The sequence below is a fragment of the Cygnus atratus genome, chromosome 15 (genome assembly GCF_013377495.2).
Source record: "Cygnus atratus isolate AKBS03 ecotype Queensland, Australia chromosome 15, CAtr_DNAZoo_HiC_assembly, whole genome shotgun sequence".
NCBI classification, from domain to species: Eukaryota; Metazoa; Chordata; class Aves; order Anseriformes; family Anatidae; genus Cygnus; species Cygnus atratus.
This window is the reverse complement of record NC_066376.1, coordinates 1,989,184-2,011,986: the sequence shown is the minus strand read 5'-3', so window position 1 is coordinate 2,011,986 and position 22,803 is coordinate 1,989,184. Positions and strand designations below refer to the sequence as shown.

At 50.2% G+C, this 22,803-nt stretch overlaps 1 protein-coding gene across 3 annotated transcripts in view; it reads left to right on the top strand.

Moving 5' to 3' along the window:
- Positions 1-22,803, top strand: part of LMF1 (lipase maturation factor 1) — a 193,459-nt gene that overhangs the window by 164,840 nt on the left and 5,816 nt on the right. For all 3 annotated transcript variants that reach the window (XM_035563396.2, XM_050713893.1, XM_050713892.1), the window contains 4 exons: positions 1,774-1,957; positions 5,116-5,269; positions 7,591-7,774; positions 17,128-17,240. In XM_035563396.2, coding sequence (XP_035419289.1) covers positions 1,774-1,957; positions 5,116-5,269; positions 7,591-7,774; positions 17,128-17,240 — 635 coding nt within the window. The remainder of the gene's footprint in view (positions 1-1,773; positions 1,958-5,115; positions 5,270-7,590; positions 7,775-17,127; positions 17,241-22,803) is intronic.

Here is a 22,803-nt window from a genome sequence, read left to right as displayed (position 1 = left end):
CACGTCCCTCGCTCACACATGAGTCAAAAGCCAAATAATGTGTGATCCAAACCCTGCTCCACTCGCTCGCGCTGGTGGGGAAGCTTCCCACGGGAATATCGCTGTCGCCAGCAGGGCTGTGGGGGCAGCAGCCGAGGTGCAGGTGCCCTCTGCCTGCTCCATACCACGCTGGCTCCTGTAGCACTTCTTTAGTGCACGCTACTGGGCTTGTGCAGCAGGAAAAGCATCTGTGCAAGGTTTTGCACCATTTTCATGAATCCGTTCAGATGCAGACAAGGACAGCAGGGTTTGACCGAGAGGCGTTTGTAGCTCCTTTGTGGCTCGGCGTGCAGGAGCGTGGCCGAGCGCGGCTCCTCGCAGCTCCCGACACGTCGGTTGTTGTCAGTGGGCACAGGGAAGGGCCGTGATGCGGGAGGTATCACAGTTCCCAGCCCTTCTGTCCTCCTCCCTTTGCCCTGCCGTGCCTCTGCAGGGCCGGCAGGGAGCCTGCAGTGGGGGCAGAAATTGAAAACGATGCTTGCAAGAAGCAGAAATTGTTCTGGGCGTTCTGTTTCATATGGAGGCGCAGTGAAAGGCTCTGGCAGGGGATCGGGGTGTACCTCGAGCAGAGGTGCGGCTGCATCTTCGCCGTGGCTGATGTGTGGAAATGGCAAGGAAGTGACATCATGCAACCGTGGGGAGAGCTGCAAAACAAAGCCATATGCTGCGAAGATGTGATTCATGGCCGAGGCTAAACGGGCTGTGCCCAAACACGACCGCGTGGTGCTCATTAGGACTCGCTGGAGAACTGGGGTGCAAGAAGGTTCCTTTTTTTTTTTAAGTCATTGTGATAGTGAGAAAAAAATAATGTGTGTCTACAAAAAGCCTTTCCTGCTCTGTACAAATATTTATGGAGACTCTTCCAAAGACTCGCAGATTTTTCCGCTTTTTCTGCCTTACGCATGCAGAACATTCTCATAAATGGGCAATAAAAGTTAAAATAAAAATGCCTCTAAAAAAAAAAAAAAAGTACTTTATATTTAAAGCTGGTCCTCAATTAGAAGTTCCAGTATTTCCTCCTGAAGGGTTTTAGAAGTGTTGAGTCTGTAGATAGATGGGCATCGTCAGGAGGGGGGCCATGCCCCTGGGGCCCTGCGCAGTCCCCGGAAGCACTGCGCTTGGGCTCGTCTTGTCCCGCTGGGGAGTGTTTTTGGGCCCGTAGCCTGAGCAGGGAGGGACAGGGTTTGCCGTCAGTGTGACAGTCATGGAAAATCAGCTGACGATGTGCTCTGGTTTAAAATACCATCAACATTTCCTTTGTCACAGCCTTGAGCCCTTGCTGTCGCGTGGGCAGGTTTGAGGCAGGAGGTGGGAGCTCTGCCGGGGCGTTGCATCGTGAGACCCCTCTGGATCCCCACGTCCTGAAGCCAACTGCCAGGGGTCACCTTGCACTGCATTCCCATTGCAATGTGCTTGCAGGACAACAGCCTTTGGGTTTCCCTGGCAAAGAAACACCCGCAGGGCCGGGGTGGGGAGCAGGCTGCAGCCTGTGGACCGGAGCAGAGCTCACGTGTGCTGCTTTGGATTTTGGGGGCCTGCTGGGCAGCGCATCATCCAGGGCTGCTCAAATGTGGCTGCATGGATGCTGGGCCAGGGACCGCCCGAGTTTTTCTTAAGCTGTTTTTAAAGGGGTTTCATTCAGCAAAGCCCACAGAGGTGGGAGCTGTGGAGTCTCCTCCCAGCTTCGGGCAGCTGGCAACTTTAACACCCTCTGCTTCCTTCTTTCCTGTGTAGGTGCTTCTGATAATCAGCGGAAACCTGAGCTTCCTCAACTGGCTGACCATCGTGCCCAGCATCGCTTGCTTTGACGACCTCAGCCTGGGATTCCTCTTCAGCTCCAGGCGAGGAGGGGTGAAAGACCGGGTGGTGCAGATGCAGGCCGGGCAGGCAGCCGGCGAGCAGCCTCCCCTGGGATACGGTGAGTTGTTTCTGGAGGGAGAAAAAGCTGCAGAAAGGCGTATTCGGTGTGTTTATCTCAAAAGCTTTCATCTTCTCCTTCTGGAGAAAACATGGATGGGGAGGGAGATAATTTTGCCCCTGCGTGGTCTCCTCTGCGGTTTGAAGGGTGTCTGAATCTTGAGCTGATGACAAATGAGTGCAAAACCAGGAGCTGGTTTATAAAGGTCTGCGGTGACATTGCCACTAGAGGGCACGTCCTCAGTGCAGGTACGGTGCCTTCGGAGGACGTGCAGCAGAAATCCTGACTTCTCTGCTCACAGGAATCAAGGTTCCTTGCACTCGCCCCAGTGAGCATCAAACTCCAGCCCTAACTAAGCAATGTAGAATTGCACAATTTAGCTTGTGGGTGTTTTTTTTTTCTTATTTTTATTTTGACTATTTAAAGTCGAGGATGAAACACGCAGTGTGGTTTGGGGCAAGGGTTTCATGTCAGAAGTTGGATGCAGAAGCAGGTCTCGTGTTTGCTCACTCTCAGCAGTCCTCTCTCCCCAGTGGCATGGTGACCCTCTGGCCAATTTGCCCTCCTGCCCCTAGAGCCCACAGGCATTAGGGCTCTGTTTAAGTAACTCCACATGAAGCCAGACTTCCAGAAAGAGCGAAATTGGTTATTGATCTATTGGGGAGCCAATAACTCTTGCACCAAGGGGAAGAGAGAGCTGGCTGCTGGGGAGGTGGCCGTCCCCGCTCAGCATCCTGCTTGGAGAAGCCGAGCGGAGCGGCTGCGTGGGCACTGCCACAGGGGGAGGGAGTTCCCAAAAACAGGGTGGAGGTGAACTCCTGTTCATACCACGAACACGGAGAAGCAAACACAAGGGAGTTTGTAACTTCACAGAGGGGATTAATGTGGCTGATGTTCCGCTCGGAAGAGAGTTTTCAAACAGCCTGGTTCCAGAAGATTGCCTGCACAGGCAACATTGGGATATTTTTCATGGGGCTGTGTAACAGATGTAGAGTTGTATTTGTAGTATTTTTATAAACCGCATATAAGCAACAAATTGCCTATAATATCAACAACAATCACAGATGCTCATTTTTAAATACGCTAAACATCTGTCAGAAGAGTGAAAAATGTCAGCAAGATAGAGCATCTGTCTCTAGTCCTTTCTCATCTACTAAGAAATACAGCGTATTAACCAGAGGGGTTACTTCCAGCAAGGCTAATGCAATTTCATTAAGCTTTCTCTGTGTCCTATCATGTATTTTGCTAGAAATCTTGAACAGCTTTCCCATTCTGGTAGCTTTGCTGTGAGAGCCTACAGCTTTCCTACCAACTGTATTTTTACATCCAGTCCCAAACAACACTCAAGTTGCACCATGCTTTTTGGAGGAGAAGCCAAAGGTTGCTTCTGTGCTATGTCACTCAGTGAGTCACCATGGGGGGGGATAGATCTTTTTTTCGAGGAACTTGCTCCTTTTCTGTAGTGTTCTCCAGAAAACCGTAATGAGCCAGTGCTGCCCCAAGCAAGGAGAGCCATCCATAGTTGCATCCATAGTCCATACACTGCTCTGAAGTGTAAATGTGTCCCTGTCCTGGGATTTTAAAAAAAGGGGGAATCTCTAAGTAAAGGGTAGAGTATCTGTAATATTCTGGGTGAATTTGGATTTCTGCATATTTTTTCAGCTAGCAAAGTAGAGGCTGTTGAGCTGGCACTGATGCTCTGTGTGGCAAGAGGCTTAGAGGAGCACTCACCCCTGGGTCACAAGAGCAGAAGACAGGAGGGTACCCAGTCATGCCCTGCTCATGACCTGATTTTATAAGGATCTGGCCACATCCTCGAAGTATGTGCACGTAATTCCCACTGAGACCTCTAATTCCCACCGCTAGTGCTCAGCTCCATGCTGCTCCATCCAGATCCCCTTGGCTCATGTCTCATGCTCCTTCTCCAAGTCTTGCTCCATCCTCACTGTAGTATTTTTTCCTGTATTAAACCCTTTTTTTCTCTGACCAAGTAGTTGTCACCCCAAGGCGTGATGGCAATCACCACGCCACAGCGGGCATGTCAGGACCGAGGAGGTGCTGATGCTTTTGGGGCCAGATCCTGCGCACCGTTCGGTCAGGGCTACCATGGCTGCAGAGGGTGAAGGACGAGCAGTCCATGCACAGCCATAAACTGTGACCCGTGGAGCCACTGGCACTGCCTTTGTCGTGCCGTGCTCTGTGTCCGAGCCTGCTCCTTGCAGGCTGGAAGCTTCATCTCAAAGACAAATCGCTGCCCGGCCGCCTCGTCCCGCTTTCGCAGCAGCCCTGCAGCAGCGCAGGGGGCGAGGGGAGGTATCTCGGCGAGCTCCATTCCAAACCAAACGGTTCTCCAGAAATGTTCTCAGACTAAACAATTATTAATAGCTTCTGAGAGGGGTTCAAATAAACATCCCTCTCCTGCAGAGATAAGGGGAAAGCTACATGCTATTGCTTTGAATCTGATCCTTTGGCTGTTAATGTTAAACAAATTAAAAACGGCCATAAGCATGGGAGCCCTTCAGAGGTCACTTGTGCTTATTTGTCTGATTGCAGCGGGTTTCTCTCCAGACTGAAATGCCACGTGAATCCTGCGCTGTTCCTACAAACCGAATACCAGAGCGCTGGTGAAGTAACACATCTCATACATAAGCGATAAGTAACAGAGCTTTGCAGAGGAAGCAGGGAGGTTTGGATGGAGCCACTGAGTGACAGGGAGGAAAATGCAGGAAACGAGTCTGGGTGGCAAGAGCCCGGGGCGGCCACGTGCGGGAGCGAAGCCGGGGCGAGCCGGAGGCAGCCCACGCACGCTGGGGACCAGGAGGGCGACTGTGAGCAAGGTGCGAGTGCCAGCTGGGTTTTTTCCCCCGCGCTGAAGCGATGATTAATCTTACATTTTAGACATTTTTCCTTTTAGCCCTTTCTCAGACTATTTAGAGAAAGGCAGATCTCTCGAGCGATAGCGCATGGCCCTCGGCAAGCTCTGCTCGATTACGGGGGGCGTTCGCCAGCCCCAGGCTCGGAGCCGAGCAGCTGCGAGCACCCAGCAGGGTCCCGGCCGGCCCGGGGGGGTCCGGCTGTGCCCCCCGGGGGTGAGGGAGCAGAGCTGGCTGCTGGCAGCAAAGTCACATTCCTCTGGTCTGCCTTTGTGTCCCGAACAGGCCGCTGCATCCGCCAAGTGGTGAACATCTCCTTCGGGCTCCTGATCGCTTACCTCAGCGTCCCTGTTGTCCTGAACCTGCTCAGCTCCAGACAAGTCATGAACACCTCCTTCAACCCTCTCAGGATAGTAAACACCTACGGAGCTTTTGGGAGGTACTTCCATTTTAACAGAACGTTGTACAGCTCTCTGCTGTCAGCAGTGTGTGGGATGATCTGATAGCCTTAAAGCTAAACAGAAATCTTTCCAGTAACCAGTAGACTTGGAATATCTGTTTATGAGGGAGAAGGAGAAAAAGGAGCAGGTTTCTTTCCCATTAAATTACAATTTGTTTTCTTTGAGCTCCTTTCGGTGAGCTCATTATATTGATGGAGCAAATGTAATAGCAGGATGAAAATATCCGTAAGAGAGTTCATCCAGTGGATAGTCTTCACCATCACCAGCCCACTTTATTTATGGTGCACTTCTCTTCCCGTGCACACATTTGCTCTCCCTCATGTAAATATTCACATAAGCTATTGGGTAGCAGATTTAAGGCCAACAAAAGGAAGTGCTTTTTCCAACAAGTGACTTGGGGAATTCATCGCTACAGGAAGCTGTGGAGACTGAAGTATAAATGGACTCACAAAAAGAACAAGACAGATGGAGAGGACAGGCCCAACAGTGGTCTGGCTGCTGCCGGCCGCTCAGGAAATCCCATGTAGGGCCGCGGGGTGGTCCCCAGGAGGACCCCGAGGGCTCCCCTGGGGTTAGCGGGCTCAGGACAAGGCCCCGCAGGAGGAGCAGCAGCAGTTGGGGTTTTCCAGGGGTGCAGGTCGGCTGCTGGGATGGGAGGGTCTCACTGCGAGCACGGGAGGTACAGAGCACACCTGCAGCACATCAAGTTAGTATGAGGTTTTCCCCAATTTTTCAAATAGCAGGCATTTCTATAGGAAAAAAAAAAGGGGGAAAAATATAGAAAATAATCAACACTAAAAATGTTGTGAGAAAAACTGACGTTTCTCCTTTTCTGAGGCAAGAAGTAATAACCCCTGAACCTCTTTGAAGGCTGGAGTGGTGAAGCTACAGGAGATTGTTTTCTTTGGGTTGTTGTTCTTTTTCTTCTTCAGTCCATGGTTTCTGTTTCAACAGTTACCAGAACCTAAAGAGCATGTGATGAAATGCTGCTGTAATATGTTTGTAATTCCAGCCTATGTAAACCAATAAAAAGAGGATTGCAGCTTATAATGAATATACGATTATGTGAAACTTGACATATTTTGAATCACACAGTAGGAACATACTTTTATTAGTAATTTGGTGTCCCTGATTTACAGTGTGTTTCTAACCATTGGGCAGCTGGCCACGGCTCATAACTCAGCCTAGCATATAATATGGAACTTGGCTGGAGAATCCAGAAATCTATTAAACGTAGGTAACAATTATAAGCCGAGATGTACAGCATTCCTTGCTTGTAAGCATCTATCGCTGGAAGCCATCGGGGGAGAAGGTGGAGACCGAGTGTGTCCAAACTTCCATTTTTTTTGGGCTGAGGGAGGAAGGACCAAAGCTGTAAAAAATTAAAAGTGTGTTGGGAGCAGGACAGCGTGGATAGGCAGAGTTATGCTGTTATGTGTTCGTTACGGAAAGCAGTCCTCCTGGGCGGAGGAGCATCCCTGACAGGCCATTGAAAACCTTGACAGTTGTGGTTTCACGTGGGCTGTCCATGGCCTGGAGTTTGCCATCACTGCTGCTCTGCCACCTTGCTGTGCAGAGAATGTCAGCCAAGCAGCAAAGGAAATATGCGTGACCTGCTGTAAGGCTGGGATGCTTTTTAACCCAGTTTCTAAACACCTGCCAGGTACGGGGAGCTTGTTTTGCTTTCCTTTTCTACTTTTCTTGGCTTGATTTGCAGTGGCTCACACAGTACCTCCTGCTCCTGCTGAGTAACAAGGAGACCTCTTGCAGCCAGGATGGAGAAGACGGGGATGCACTTAGTGACCATCCTTCATCTCCAGTTTTTCATATGATGAGGAGTTTGTAGTCAGAGAGCTCATTTATCATGGGAGTCATCAGAGTAACGGGAGAAAGATTTTCTTCAGAAACCTGGTACAAAGAGACAGATTGGCCCAGGGTGAAGATGCTTGTCTGGGACATGGGAAATGCTTGTTGTATTCTCTCTCTTTCTTGAGAAAGATGAGATCGAGAAAGACAGGCCCAGCAATTTCAGTAAGAATCATCTTTCTGGGCTGCAGTCCCTCCTTGGCCTGGCACAAGTGCAGCATGATAGAGAGGAATGAGGGAAGGATGTGAAAGATGGACTTTTCCATGTAATTTGCTGCTGGAAAGATAAAAGGCGGCCAGACAGACAACTTCTCTGTTGCTGGACCCATCAGCATCCAACTGTACCACGAGGCCCCAGTGGCTGTGCTGACACTCGTGAGCCAGCATTTTACGTGACTTGAGACAAATAACAGTCTGATGTCGTGTCCCACAGCATTACCAAGGAGAGAACAGAAGTCATCCTTCAGGGTACGTCCAGCCCGGACCCCAACGACCCCGCCGCTGTCTGGGAGGAGTACGACTTCAAGTGCAAGCCCGGGGACTTGAAGAGGCGCCCGTGCTTCATAACCCCCTACCACTACCGCCTGGACTGGTTGATGTGGTTCGCTGCCTTCCAGGTTCGTGCCTTTATGTGTCCTGAGACGTGTGTGTCCCCTGAACCAGGAAAAACAATTTATGTGAATTTACAATGTGCTTGGGGTGGGGGGATGGATATTTGAAGCCTCAGCTAAGTTAATTATGTTTAAAAAAAAATGTATTCCTAAAGGATGTCTGCTGCTAGTGTAATGAAACTCTTGGAAATTTTATGTGAGGCTTTTTAATTGTTTCTCAGCAATAACAGAGCTGAAGACATTGAGAAGGCGCATGGACTGCACCTGTCCCCAGGCATGGTGGCACAGTGGGGGTTTGCTGCTCTGTACGGGGCAGAATTTGCCCCACAGTGTGCCCATGTCCTGCAGGGTCACTCTGCCGGCCACTGGGACCCTCAGTCCCCTGGGGACACCCCAGGGGACCCGGCAAACACTTTTGCTGCTTGCCTGCCTGCATGAAGATGTAGCATCCTCACATGGTATCAGCAGGCAGGTGGCAGCTATACATTGAGAAGGAATAGGGGGAAAACTTGTAAATGTAATTCTTTAGTGTCTTGTAGCCTTTTCTGCAAAATCTCGGTCGTGTGACCGGGAGAACGTAGGTGGGATTTTACAAATCTGGGGCTTACAGCAGGGGCGGGAGGCAGCTCCATCTCAGGCTGTGGCAGGCTTTTCCCTTTGTTCTCATGTCCTCTCCGGGTGCTCTTCCCTCTCTCCTCTCCCCCCTGCCCCAAACTTCTCTGTTTTCTTTCTTTGTGGTATTTTCGTTTAGGCGCCTTTTAGATTCCTCAGTGATGACATAACCATCGCTCTTCGGCTATGGTTTTATATTTACCCTGCTAGTTTTTGTGTGCTGGAATTTCATTTAATCTGCATTAGGTATGCTTATCCCTCAGCAAGACGATAGCAAAGGTTAAAACTTCAGCCAGCAACGATGCACAGCATTAAGTGAGGGTGCAGACGTTTGAAGGGGAGCTGCTGGTGTAAACCTTACTGCATTTCAGGAGGGCTCCAGCAGCAGAGAAGTCCAGGTCACCCAGCAGAAGGCTGTGCCTGCAGAGAGAAGCATTTCTGAGATGAGAGAAAGGCCGTTTGTTTCCTGGGCAGGAATACCCCCAAGGCCTTAAAATACAAAGTGTTCTCAGGTTTAAAAACAAACAGGGAAAGGGCATAAATGCTCGTGCATCGTGGGCAAGTGCTGGCCGTGCTGGTGCTGAGAGACACCGTCACATGCCAGCGCCGTCTGTCAGCGGACACCGGCCGCGTGCTGAGTGACGGTGATGTATGGGAGCAGCCTGGGGAGGAGGAGGAAGAGGAAGTAACACAGGCTCGTTCGCATCTGTTTTGTTTTTTTTAATTTCGCTGGAGGGTTCCCCAAAGTGCTCCTGTGAGCAGGGGGCTGGTGGAGTGCGTGCGTGCAGAGGCATCTGTCCACAGCAGCTGATTAGCAGTAATTAGCTCCGTGGGTCTCTTGCGCCGGTCAGCGGAGGTGCTCATCCCCTCCCTGCCATGAGCCTGAGTCGGATGCTCAGGACTGGGACCACAAATCCTTCCCTTAGCAAGACCAAGGCATTCACACAGCCTCCCAGTGCAAACTGCTCTTCGGGAAGCAGTCCCACATCCTGCTTAAGAGTGGAATTAAGAAAAAGAGCAGAAAGGAGAAAAAAAAAACCCTCTGAGATTTGGGGATGACGCATGTTGAAAACAACAGGAACACAAGTAACATGCACAGCAGCAAACATTTTCAAGCATGGCTGTTTAGGTTTAAGCATGCAAATACATGCGTAAGCGTGGAAGTAAATCTCCTTTGGAGTGGCTGAACGTTTGTTTGAAAACTGTGAGCTGTGTACTTAGTGTCAGCTGTCATCCTTGGGAAAGCTGGCCATCCTCCTCGGAGCTGCCGGAGCCTGCAGAAGGATGTTCGCTGCTTGGCTTTGAGTCCCGCAGAGCCGCGGAAAGGATGAGAAACCAGAAGCCGAAACCCCAGAAGAAGTTTGTGGAGTCAGGCAAGTTTTGCAAACCCCATACAGTAGTTTATGGAGTCCATAAAACCAAGTTACTTCAGCCTCCGGATTATGTTTAATTTGTTTTTAAAAGTTCTGGATTTTTAACACCGCTGTTCACAGCCTGCGCGATCGCTTCCGAGAAGCCGGCCGGAGGGTTGGTTTTGCAGTTCGCTGGAGGCGGTCAGTTAAGGACCTGACATATCCAGCTCTGACAGCCTGTGGAAAAGCCCGGGGAGTTCGGGGGAAGATATTTACCATCCCTTTGTGCTGCTCGTGACAGGTTCCTCTTTGCACCTCATCACTGCTTGACATACGACGCCTTCCTTCGCTCCGGGCTTCCTGCGAAGCTTTCCACCTTGGCTGTAGCTGCAGGATTTGCTTTGAAGAGCCCAAGCATGGGAGAGCCAGGCCCTTGGCCAGGCTGGCGCGGGTCGGCGCTGCGGGGAGCCGCCGGCATGGCCCCAGCTCCGAAACAGGAGGAGCCATGGCGCTGCCCCACCTCTGAAGTGCAATTAGCAGTTGGCTGCCTCTTAATTACTGTTTCCAGTAGTGCCTTGATTGTATGCAATGTAACATGGCATAATTTTCCAGGAAACAATTTTCATGATGTTAATTTTATTATCTAAATATAATATGCCTTTTCATTTGTTTTCTAAATCCCCTCTTTGTTTCATACGTCTTGCCATCCCGTGGGTGCTCTAGCTCTGAATTAAAGTCCTTCATTTAGCTCTGGCAGGGACGTAACCCGTCCAGAACCATGTCTGCGTGGCTTCTTCCTGTCTGCAGAAGGAGAAAATCTCCCACAAACAGCCAGCAGCAACGGCGTGCGGAAATTTATGCGACCTTTTTCAGTGGTTTCTCAGCAGCTGCCTCGGACAGGACACCCTTTGGTCCATCGCCCAGCTGATAACGCCGTCACACGAGTGCAAAGGGAGCAAGGACCTTCTTGACAAAAATAGCCCGTCCCTCAGTGAGGTGGTCAGGTGCCTGTTACTGAGGTCGGTCACTCTGCGTCCCCTACCTCCATCAGAGCAATTTAAACCCAGGTCTGACCCAACAAAATGCAATGCACATTTTTAAGAGGAGCTCCAGCTCCTGGAGAGAGCAGCATGATGTGCTGAGTAAATTTGCAGTTGCCACCAAGTTGTGTGAGTACAACGGAGGAGGAGGTCTAAAAGCACAGCGATCCTGCTGGTTTTGGTCCAAGCAGACAGGAGAGGAGTGCACGGTGCTGCCAGAGGGCAGGAGCCTTCACCTGCCCTGGATGGGATGGATCAGAGAGCCGTTCTCCAGGGCAGCCTCTTGGGCCAAGTATGCAGCACCAGAAGAGGACCAGCAGTGACGTTTCAGCATTATGAAAAGGAAAACACAGTACAAAGGAGGTGAGCAGGCATTTGACGTACACGGTGTCACCCTCCCACTAAGCCAGGCATCCTAATTCAGGAAAGATGCAGACAACTGGCAAGGCTGCAGCAGAGGGACCTGCAGAAACCTCATCCCGCAGTAACCGCCCGAACAGATCTGCATGGGGTGAGAGCAGGAGGGAAGGCTGGCCATCAAAACAGGTTTGGAATATGTGGAAACCTACCGCAAAGTGGAAAGTAACAATCTGTTTTCTCCGTCCCTGTGGAGAAGGGAGGAAATAATGGACCAAATGGCAGAATATGATTTAATCTCAAGAAAATTCAGGTTAAGCGTTAGGAAAAACTTTCCAACAAGAAGATAGTGTGATGGCAGAATCCATTCCCAGGGGTGTCGTTCCAATGCAAAGACGTCCTGTTTGTACAGAAGCTGGAGACAAATTTGTTAAAGCTTTTTCTGTCCTCCAGCTGATGACAATGCTCCTGTAATTATTTGACTTATTGTTTATGGTGGGTATTTGTAGGTGCCCCACCATCATATCCCAGAACTGAGCTATGCGGTGCCACTGGTATGAAAAGTGTTATGGGCAGATTTTTGGCAGGCTGCAGGTGGATTCAGCATTGTTAATAAATAACAACCAGAAAACAAAATAGTGCTCATAGTTTTGGGGCTTTGAGTTGGTCAGTTTTCCTGGTAGAGGGATGTCTTGGACTTTGCAAAAGCCAGTTGTTTGTAGTAAAAGGCATTTGTTCTTCACCATTGGGCAGTAGTGGAAAGCCTTCGCTGCTCTTAATAAAGAGTAATCAAAGGAAAGGCTTTTTCCTCCTTGCTGTGGCATGAAGGCTATTTATTCTGTTTAGGTTGTGTAAGCTCTCCATGTTGGGGTCTGTGCTTGGCCAGTGCAAAAGCACGCTCTTGGTGCTTACCACATAATAACTAGCCAAAAAAAAAATAACAATTCCACTGTCCTCTTGAGATTGTTTTGTAAAGCTCAGTGTTTTCCTGCATTATACCCTGAAGCAACTCCAAAAGTATCAGAGTGTCAGGACGGCCTGTAGCCCAAGGGATACATCTAAAATTCAGATCACTTTTGTTGCGCATGAGTTGTGTTGCTCCATGTTAATGAGGTGAGTGCAGTGGGATCCCGCTATGCTGCGCAGTGACACGCCTGGGATGTTTAAGACTTAAGGAGCATCGTCCTCGATAACATGGCAGAACCATGGGCAACACCGGTGCTAATATCAGGGCCTGTTCCCCCTCCAAGCATCTCCCTTCCCTGGCATCTGTCCGTCTGGCTGTCTCAGATGACCGTTGTGAGTCTGCACATTGCCTTTGGAATGTTTTAACTCCAGCAGGGGACCGGCAGCACCACGGTGCCACCAGACACTGGCACAGAAGCTGCTCAGACTGCGACTGTGTCCTAAAAGCTCTGAAAACCGTCACCAAACCTTCCAAATAATAGCAATTGTGGTGCACCCAGAAGAATTGTGTGTTTTCCATGTGCAGTGTGTAAGTTTATAGATAAAACTCAGCTGACTCCATAAGAGAAGACAGAAACATGAGCAGCAGGATGGATGCTTTGAGGACCTTTTGCTGGAAGAGCTGAGAAAAAGAAATCCTGTATGTAGGGAAGGCAGATGAAACTTCTATAAAATATTTTATTCAACCCTCTGTTACCTGGATTGTCCAGCCAGGAGGTACTTACAGGAAAAAGCTGCATGGCAGCAGAGCAGAGGAGGAGGTGTGTGTAACGTGGTAAAACCTAAACCTCATGAGCAATGTACTAAGCAGGGCCTTTTACATTTCCTTTCCTTCCCCTTCCAAAAATACAGGCCTCAATTCACTTCCATTTTCCATTGCCGCATTCATACGTTTTGGTCCACGTGCAGAATGTAGGAATTATATTTTCTCCTTTTAACTGCGATCGGTATGAAAAGTTTCAAACCCCCCCGAGGTGCAGTTGTGCCAGCTGCAGGCCGGGTCGCGCGCAGCCTCGCCTCTGGCGGCAGTGCTGCAGTGCCCAGGAACGCCGGTAAGACTGACGGCCTGCCTCGCCGCGGGCTGTACAAATACCCTGCGAGACCTTGGCTCTGCAGGGAGTGATTGTTGTCCGCGGGGGTTCTTGTGGGTCCCTGTCTGGATTCTGTCCTGGAACAAAGTGACTTTTCCTTCCCAGCGCAGAGGTGATACAGGAGCTGTGCCAGCTGCACCTTTCCCATGTGGGCAAGGTCTGAGGAGCGGTTTTCCTGTCCCGCTCCGCTCTCACGCAGCCTTTTGTTCCCCCCCGGGGCTGCTGCCCTCCCGGCTGTGCACAGTTCCTCTGGGGACGCAATGCTTTCGCCAGCACCTTGTGATACAGCATGCTAAGGCGGCTCTGAGTGTGCCTTGAGGAACTGCCCCCACTGAATTAACACACAGTGAGCCAGAGCTGCCGTAAAACACTTTGTCCCTCTAGGAAACATCTAGGAAGAAGAAGATGAGGTCACTGGAGATGATGAGGAGTGTTACACGCTGATGTAGCCTTCAGCCTTCCCCGGTTAAGTCACTCAGGTAGCGGGACGGTAGCAAGCTTTGTTGAGATGGAGCATTATAGGAAAGCAAAGCATCGCATTAGTTACGCTCTCCTTTCTGCGGGACGTGGTTCGTTTCTCCAGCTGATAGCTCAAGTTCTCCAAACAGCAACAGTTGAAGTCACTCAGCTGCAGAAGGGTAAACGTCAGCGTAAGCAGAAATGTGAATATTGGGTGAAAACATCCCGGATGGTGGAGTTACTGCTTTACATCTCCAAAGTGGGTAGGCTGTGACGCAAAAAAAAGCCCCTTACGACACAGGGCTGCAATGCAAACCCTCCCCCGGTCATCCGCAGTCGCACACCGAGCCCGATGTGAAAACGTGCAGGGCTCCCAACCATGTGAAATAATAATGCTGGGCTCCCGTGCCAAGTTTCCAGCTGTTTCCACATGTGCATCTCATAGTTACCTCCTCCCGTGCGCCTGTGCCAGGACTGAGATTCAATAAAATGCCACACTAATCCGCAGTCCTTTTTCATTAAATGACCAATTAAAGCTGGAGGAAAAGGGTTCTTATTATTATTATTTCAGTTGGGAACATGTTCCCTGTAGAGCCGTGTGGTTTTTATATATATATTTTTTGCGATTATTATATTCTCTTCTACTTTATCTCTGCAGAGTTCCATTGCTACTGCAGCTGCTTTACCCCAGCTCCTTGCTGTTGCCTGACTTAGTGGTGATTTGGCTTAAAATTCTGTAAAAGGCATTAAATACGGCTGCCTACAAGTGACTGTATTCAAGGTGAGAATGCCGTGTTTATACACCGGCAAAGTGTAAAAACGGAGGAGTCAGAGAATATAAACAGCTACAGAAAAGTCTCTTTGCACAGAAAGGTGGTGGTGGCAGCCTGGGGCTGCAGCGAGGCTCGGCTCCTCGCGCTGGGCATGCACAGGTGGGGAGAAGGAGCAAAGAAAGCCCCGTCCCCAAGCAGTGAGGCAGGCAGGGACAGTGGGGAGAGCCGATTCCTGAGCTCTGCATGAGGCCGAAGCCAGTCGGGAAATAAAAGCTCAGGGTGTCTTAACCTGTCCTGGTTAGTCCACCGCGTTATGCCTAACACCCGACCTGGGGAGGTCCTGTGGTGGTGCCAGCTGGAAGGGGAGCTGGAGGTGGTCTTGGTCCCTGCAGGGCTGCGTGTGCTGCATTGCCCGGGGGCTGCAGGGGCTGCCCAGGAGCACGAGGTGAGCTGAGGCCCAGCGTTGGATGTGGAGGACGGGAGCCAGACGGGGCCTCGCTCCCTGCCCATGGAGGCGCGGGGAGGCCGAGCAGCCCACTCGCAGCCTGCCCTGCTCAGGCGCCTGTGACACGTGCATCTCTCCTGACTTGTTTTATTTAATGCACTGGGTGCTTCAGGCTCTGACTCCTCTGTTTTGCATGCTCAGAGCTGGCAAAAATAGAGCTCAATGCCAGATGAGTCTCTCCCATTCTAAATACCATAAATATATATTGCAGCTCTGCAGACGGTGTCGGGGTCTGGTCCCACCAGATCCGCAGAGAGGAACTGTCACCTTTCTGCCCTGAGGCGCGATGCTTCCCTGGACGGAACCCAAATCACCTGGGCTCTCTTTTTTTCTCCCTTTGCCACCGTATCGCTTTACAGCCTAACGAGTTAACCAGCGCAGGCGTGAGCGCGGCTCTGCTCCCGCGTGCTCCCAGCATCGGCGGCGTGCGATATCCAAGCCTTTGTGCTGGGGGGAGCAGGGGGAGCTGCGCCGGGTGGAAATTTCTCACCGCAGACTTTGCTGGGGCCAGACATGCTGTAAATTTTACAAGAAAAACACTTTACAAACCAGAAGTCCAACTCTCGTGTGCATGGAGCCACTAATTAACAGTTTGGAGACCGGGCGAGCCAGGGAGCCTATTCCACCATCACTGAGCCTCTTGGTTTTGCATCAGGCTTTCAGGATTTGGGGTTCTCTGCGAAGTTCCAGCTCCAGGAGACTGGGGGCTCCTGTTGCTGTTTTTCTCCCACTTCCCCCACCTCGTGCACAGGACCCCTCGCACCTCGGGCATCGTGGAGCCACTCGGCATGGCTGGAAGCCTCGGCCAGAGTCTCTGGGGGATCCTCGACGTGCTGGGGCTGCGGGCAGGGATGCTGCCGGCTTCTGTCCCTCCGTGAGAGCCCCCAGCACCTCTGCACCAGGCAGGGAGCCAGGAGGAGAGGGAGAAATGGGAGACAGGGTTCTGAGAGGTGTGGAGGAGGAAGGAGAGCACTTGGAGGTGGCACGGTGTGGTGGCACAGACGGGACAGACCCAAGGGGAAGCACCGCGAGGCAGGACAGAAGCAGGCAGATGGGGAAAGGAACCTTTTTTAAAAAGCTGTTGGCTGAAATAACTGTGGTTTTCCTCTAGATTGTGATGAGCATGGGTCAGAAGCCCTCCGAGGCAGGGCTGCTGCTCGATGGGCCTTTCCACCAGAATTTGGTGTTTTCCATCTCCTTTCTCTCCTCTGTTTCCCGTGGCAACGGAAATAACAAACTTTGCCATTAGAAAAGATTTGCGGAGTAACTTTGCATTGATGTTCTGCATTAGTCACAGTCTTGCAGGTACAAATGCCGGGTTTAGCTTTCCCACAGTGTCCCCTACTGCTTGCATTAAAAAGTCCATTTAGGTGCACGTTAAAAAAGAGGGAAAAAAATGTACGGCACTGAAAGTCACCAGAAAGGGAAATGCTTTTTATGGAGCCTCACCAAGAATCCCTGCAAGTTGTGAGATGCATTCATTCATGGAGGGAGGTAAATATAGAGCCAAAATTGCCGACTGCAGTGTCCTAGAGCCCATTAATTTGGTTTCAGAGGTAGCATGATAAAGGGTTCGGCATAGACATTGCATGTAAAGAGGACAGACTAGATGAGAGGAAATAAAGAGGATGCAACAGAAAGGAATCCAGAAATAGAGATTTCACCTTCTTCTGCTTTCTTTCCATTAACACAGCAGGAAAAGCAACATAATCTAAAAGGGTGGGTGGATTCTCATTTCCAAATGTGCAGTTACTGGCCATCAGGTGCACTGCAGCCGCTGGCCAGGCTTCGGGGATGCCTGCGGTGGTGGGCCCTGCTTTGCTCTTGGGGCAGCCCAACAGGGTGCAGGTGGCCATCGCAGCTCAGCTAATGAGAAACTTGTTAAACCTCTGTGCCTGGCATGCCCTCACAGTGTCCGTTCCCTCGGGAATGATATCCAGATAGGATGACCTCGGGAGCTCTCTGGGCTGCCCTGGGATGCCGGCATGCCGTACCGGGCGCAGCTGCTCCCACTGGCACCGTGGGGTCTTGGTCTGGACCTTGAGGTGCTGGATCCCATGGGATCTGTTCCTGCAACACCAGGACATTCATTGTTGGCCATCGCATCAGCTCTAATCCCTCCCCAGAGACCATGCAGACATCTCTAATGGTAACCATGCTGCAGGGCAGTGTCTAACATTGGTATTTCTTTCTCCTCCCCCAAGACCTACGAGCAGAATGAATGGATCATCCACCTGGCTGGGAAGCTGCTGGCCCAGGAAGAGGAGACCCTGTCCTTGATGGCAACGAACCCCTTCGCGGGCAGGGCACCCCCACGGTAAGCTTTGGTTTTGCCAAGGGAGCTGAAAGCTCCTGGGCTTTGTGTTCAGCGTGATCGTTCCTATCTTGGATGTCCAAGCACGTTTTCTGTTGACTGCTTGTTATTTTTATTTGATGTTACTCAGGAGGCCATTAAATAGGGTGGTTTTTTGATATCAGGGCACCATGAAGAGCTGGTGCTCTCAGCACCTTACTGTCTTCTGGTGGGGACCCAGGGACCCTCGAGTTGGGCCCCTTCCCAGGCACCAGGGGCTTTGTGCTGCTTCTCTTGGACGGGAATCTCGACGGCTGCAGTGGTTTCCTGCCCAGCAGCTTCAGATTTTTTGCCATGATCACTTTGCGAGGTCAGATCAAAAATACCGTGTCTAGCAGCCTATTGAGATCTTTCAAAGATGAAACAGCCCTGCAAAAATACTTGTTTTTGTTGATACTCGTCTTGGAATTGTTTGCATTTTCGATGAGGAGACAAAGCAAACATCAGCAAGTAAAAAGCACAGATGAAAACCCCGAGGTTTCTACAAAAGGAAAATTTTCACAAAAGTGTCTATTTTGTTGATGAAGTTATTTTTAGCTGAAAAAACACTTTAAGGGAATTTTGGATCAACTTAAGTAATATTATGCTCTTGCTAATATTTTCCATTTGAGGCTCTCAAGATGCATAGCAAACAGGGATTAAGGTTCCCAGCACCAAGTGAAATGAACTTCCTTTTGAAACAGAGCTGGTGTTTTTCAGCTTTAACACAGTGTATCCCTCAAACCTTCTGGAGGTGAGACTCCTTTTCTAGCCTAGACATCAAGAATCTCCACCTTTTACCAAGGTGCTTCCTTTAGGACATGCCATTCAGTGGCTCATACACTGAGGTGAATGTATGTCTGCGTACATTCTGCAGAAAAACAGCAGGCTCACAGCTTGGGATGCAAACTCTGAAGTGACTTTCCCACCACGGTATTTGAGTATTTCCTATAACCACGTTTCCGGGGTTCCCCAGGCATCCCAAATTGTCTTCTAGCGCACAGGTCCCGTATCGGAGCACTGGTACGGGCTGATGGTAATGTGCTCCCTCCAGGCTCAGGAGCCAAGGCTGCTGGAGCAGCAGAAATTTGGGGTTGAATGTATTATCCTCTCAGAGCCCGTTTCCCCTCGGCACAGCCCTCCCGGTGTGTGGAGCAGGAGCCTGCCCCTAGCCCGGAGACTCCCCACCGTGCCGGCGTTCCCGTAAATCGGGGTTTATTGTGCAGCTTGGCTTATGGGGCTGTGCCGTGGCTTGTTGGGTCTGGTACACACAAATAATTAGGCCTTGGCTCAGGTCCAGGAGGGACCTCGGGAACCTGTATTAATTACTGCTACAAAAGGCGTGCTGGGAGATAGCAGCACGTCCCTTGCCACGGATGGATACGGCTTTAATAACGTTTATGGAGGGGTCTAGCTCTGCTTAGCTCTGCTTGCCTTGGTTTGGAGCAGAGCGGAGGTGCTGTGCGAGGGTGCTTGTGCCGGGACCTGCAGGGCCTCGTCTTTATGGAGCTTGTCACGGGATCGTGTCGGGCTATAATTTGTGAGGCTGAGCTGAAATAGCTGCTGGAGACCTGTACGATGCTGGCTCTGTGTCAAATGGGGGGATTTACTGTCCGAGTCTCCCCAGACTTTGCTGATATCCCCGAGGCTTGGGGCTGTAAATTCACTGAGCAGCGTCCTTTGTGGGGAGTTCCCTTGCCTTGCTTTCTTTTAAAAAGTCGGCCCTGAGTGCTGGCTGACCCCGGGGGGTTCAGCAGAACCCGGACCTTTAGACACCGAGTCACCAGTTTGAATTAGGTGTCCCCTGGTGCCAGCAACCAAAAGTCATTACCATCTGGTGGCTGCCGGCTGTAAACGGCTCTCGCGGTTCGCCAAGTGACAGAAGCATTTGATAATCCCAGAGCTGTTTATTACCGCCTGTCCCCCAGTGCCATAAACATCGCTGCTGCTACTCACCGCGACTGAAACTGAAAACAAGACATCGTAGCAGATTAAAACTCAAGATGTGTATCGTGTCTCGCCTTGCGAAGCTTTGCCATGGGTTGCGTCTCTTGTATATTTTCTGGCATCAGTGGTGTTAAAAAAAAATAAAGTAGATGAATATAGGAACTCATTTAAAAACGAAAATAATGAAGCAGGGTAACACTACATTGTTCCGGGTGTGAATAGGTTTTTTGTCATATTCTGTAACAGATAAGGAAATTGAATGTTCAGGAACTTAAAGCAAAAACAAAAGCAAATCTTTATCTTCCTTAGCATTTATAGAATAACGATTGCCTAGAGGATAGAGGGGTACAAGCAGTTCCGATAGCTTTGAAGCAGCATGGATGCTGTGTTGAACACACAGCTATATATATTGTTGAACAGGGTCTTGATTCATGCGGTACCTTGGTTTTACCAAAGCACAGACTCTGTTTTCACTCTTTAGCAGCTAGTTTATAGTAGGAAAAGATCAGGATCCAGTGCTGGTTTTATGTGTCAGCTGCCTTTGCTCTGGCATTAGTTTTGCTTTAAAAGTTTTTCATGGGTCTAGTGTATTTTTGGGTGGCTTAAAATAAAAATAACAATTTACAAATGCTCATTTTGGTTCAAACCAAAGTCCAACACGCCCTTTAACCCTGGATCCTAGTTTGTAGGTCACGTTTCTGGTTTTAGCAAGCCAAACCCAAATACCTGGGACTTTGGCCCTGTCCGTATTTTACCCAGGCTGCGAGGATGCAGGAGCTGGAGCACAGCCTGCAGTGGGGTTGCCACTTAGTCACCGATTCCTGTTGTTATTTACACTTTTTTGGCTGTTGTTTGCTGGTAGCACTTCCCCTGCATAGCCTGCATATGGAAACTGAAGTGATCATTTGCCTTTTTTTTTTTTTTTCTCCCAGTTTTTATGCCCCATCCCAGTTCTGCTGAGTTGACACTTCTGGCATTTGCGGCTGGCGCGTTCGCAGCAGCTCTGTCAGCTCCTTCGGATCCAGCATTCGTTCTGCTCAGGCGGGCTCGCCTGCCCGGCTAGCTGGGGCTTTTTTCTTTAAATTTCAAAAATTTGCCATTTCTCTGCTGGATTTCAGGCGGTCCCTTGTTGCACTTGGAAGCGGGGTCCCTCCCGCGCCTGCTGAGCCCCATTCACCCAGAAGAGCTGCCCACAGCTGGGGACACTTCCCTGGGCCCCTGGGCCTGGGAGGGAGCAGAGGCAGCGGTGGGAAATGAGCAGGACACCCCCGTTTGGATTCAGCCCCCTGAGCAATATTTAGCTGCGCACTGCATGCGCAGATCCCCAGCGCTGGCATTTGCCTTTTTGGTGTTACAATTTCATTTTGGTTGTAAGCAACAGCCTGAAATCTGGGCCCTAACAGTAGCATCTGGAAAGAAGAGAAAATTCCAGGGGTGTGGAGCTGCGGCGGTGCCCAGAGGCTGCCCATGCGCTGGCTGCTGCGAGCCTCCAGCGCGGCGCGGTGCCACCTCCCGGCTCACTGCTGCGCTCCCCTTCGGTAGCTGCCTGGAAAAAGGGCTAATTTTCCTACCAGATCCCCCCTTCCACTCTAAAGGGAATTTTGAGACTTAATTATTTTCATTCCCTGCTAGACTAAATAATTAGGGGAAGGGACTGTTTTCCATAAGAACATTACGCTCCATACTCCACGGAGTTTATTCTGTTAATGGAAACTCTACACCTTAAATAGCCAAGGGACTTTCAAAATGAGTTAATGCCTTCGAAATGAAATTTCTGAGACCAAAGTTTGTAGGTTTCTTTACAACTCTAGAAATTATAGTATTTTTTCAAGTGTGATAAACTTAAAATGAGAAACAGGTGACTGATTAAAAATGAGGGCATTGTTGAGCACCCAGCCTAGCTGAGTGTGAAGCTTTACTTCAAGCAAAGTGATGTTTGTGGAATGTAGATTTACAAAATATTATTGTGCAGCGGATAGTTCATAAAACACCCGCCATCATAAATCTGAATGGTAGGGCTTTGGCTGAGAAATTAATAAGTGTTTAACACACCGTCATGGAAACAGCCTGCAACAACGAAAGAAAACAAAAATCAGGTTTTGCCTACAGAGGGAGGAAAAAAAATATCGATTTTATTTTTGACCTGAAGTGTTCAGTGCGTCTGATATTAAATCATGTTCACTTAAGGACTTTTATTCCAATTATAGTAGCACTCTGTTGAAAAAGCCCCAGCGTGCAGCTGAAGACCTGGATTTGTCGCGGCGGTGTTATTTATGGAGGCAGCGCTTCCAATTTGATGCTACCTGACCAGGAGGGGCCAGACCTTAAAATATCTGTTTACAGCCCTTAGCAGCTCTGACGGCCACAGAAGAGAACCAGAAATCCCCACAGAACAGGGTGCAGGGGCTGCTCCCTTGGGTGAAAGAGCAAAGTTCTCTCTGCAAGTGTGGGTCAGGGCTGGGTGCCCATGGGGAGAGGATGGCGTGGGAGGAGGAAGGCTCCGGGACTCAGCCCTGGGGGGTTGGTTATAGGCGCAGTGAGCATCTGAGGAACTTTTTTAGGGTAAAATACCAAAAGTTTCTTGAAGTTTGTTTTTTAAATAGAACAAGCAAACAGGAGACCAACCCAGCACGGGTGGTGGTCATTCTGTAACTATTGAGGGCAGTGCTGGAGGAAGGCAGGATGTAGAGAATTAGAGGTAAATATGGGCTGGAGGGGGAATGGTATTTCTGCCTTGCAGGGTCTCCCTGAAAGGAGTCCCTAGAGGCCGCGAGAGCAGTGTTCACGGGCAGGGGATGCTGCATGGGCACGTGAGGCCTTCAAGGTGTGAGCGGAGCTGTGACGATCCCAGGCAGCCCCTCTCAGCCCAGATGTTTCTCTCCCGGGACAAGTCTCCCTCCAAGCTCTGATCCCAAAGCCAAAAGAAGTGTTTGCCTTCCCGGCTGTTCAGACAAATGGGCAGGAGCCAACGAAAATTCAGTTTGTCCTCCCCTGGGTCCCTGCTGCGGGCGAGGGCCTGGGGCAGGCCGGAGCTGTGGCCGTGCTGAGCCGCGGGTGGGCCCATCCTGCACCTCAGGGTTTGTCCTGGTTTCTCAGGATAATCCTTTTGTTCTACGTTTATTTGATGAACACTGTGATTTGGCAGAATGTGGCTGTAAGAAATCTCTGGGTACCCAAGTGGGCCACGCAGCATCACAGTGTAGGGTGGCTGCAGAAATCAGCAGCACCCCAGAGCCTCTCCCACAAGCGCTGGTGTCAACCGCACGGAGAAGTAAAATATTTTGTGTGTTTCGCACTGAAAAGATGTTTCACCAGCAATGAGAACTGGGAGGTGATGGAGTTCTTAGGGGTGAAAAAGTACAAACACGTTCCTTTGGCTTTCTCATTGGGTTTTATTGCAGTTCCTGTACTAAGAGCAGCACCTGTGCTAAGATAACAACTTTGATTTATCTTCAACAATGCACAGTCTAATATTATCAGAGTGAAATGATTCCGCTCTCATGGAGGGAGACTTTAAGGAATTTTCTTTTGATTAAAAAAACAACTCCATATTTCAGCACTGTCGTGGGGCAGCAGGGCAGAGCTAATGTCACAGCACTGG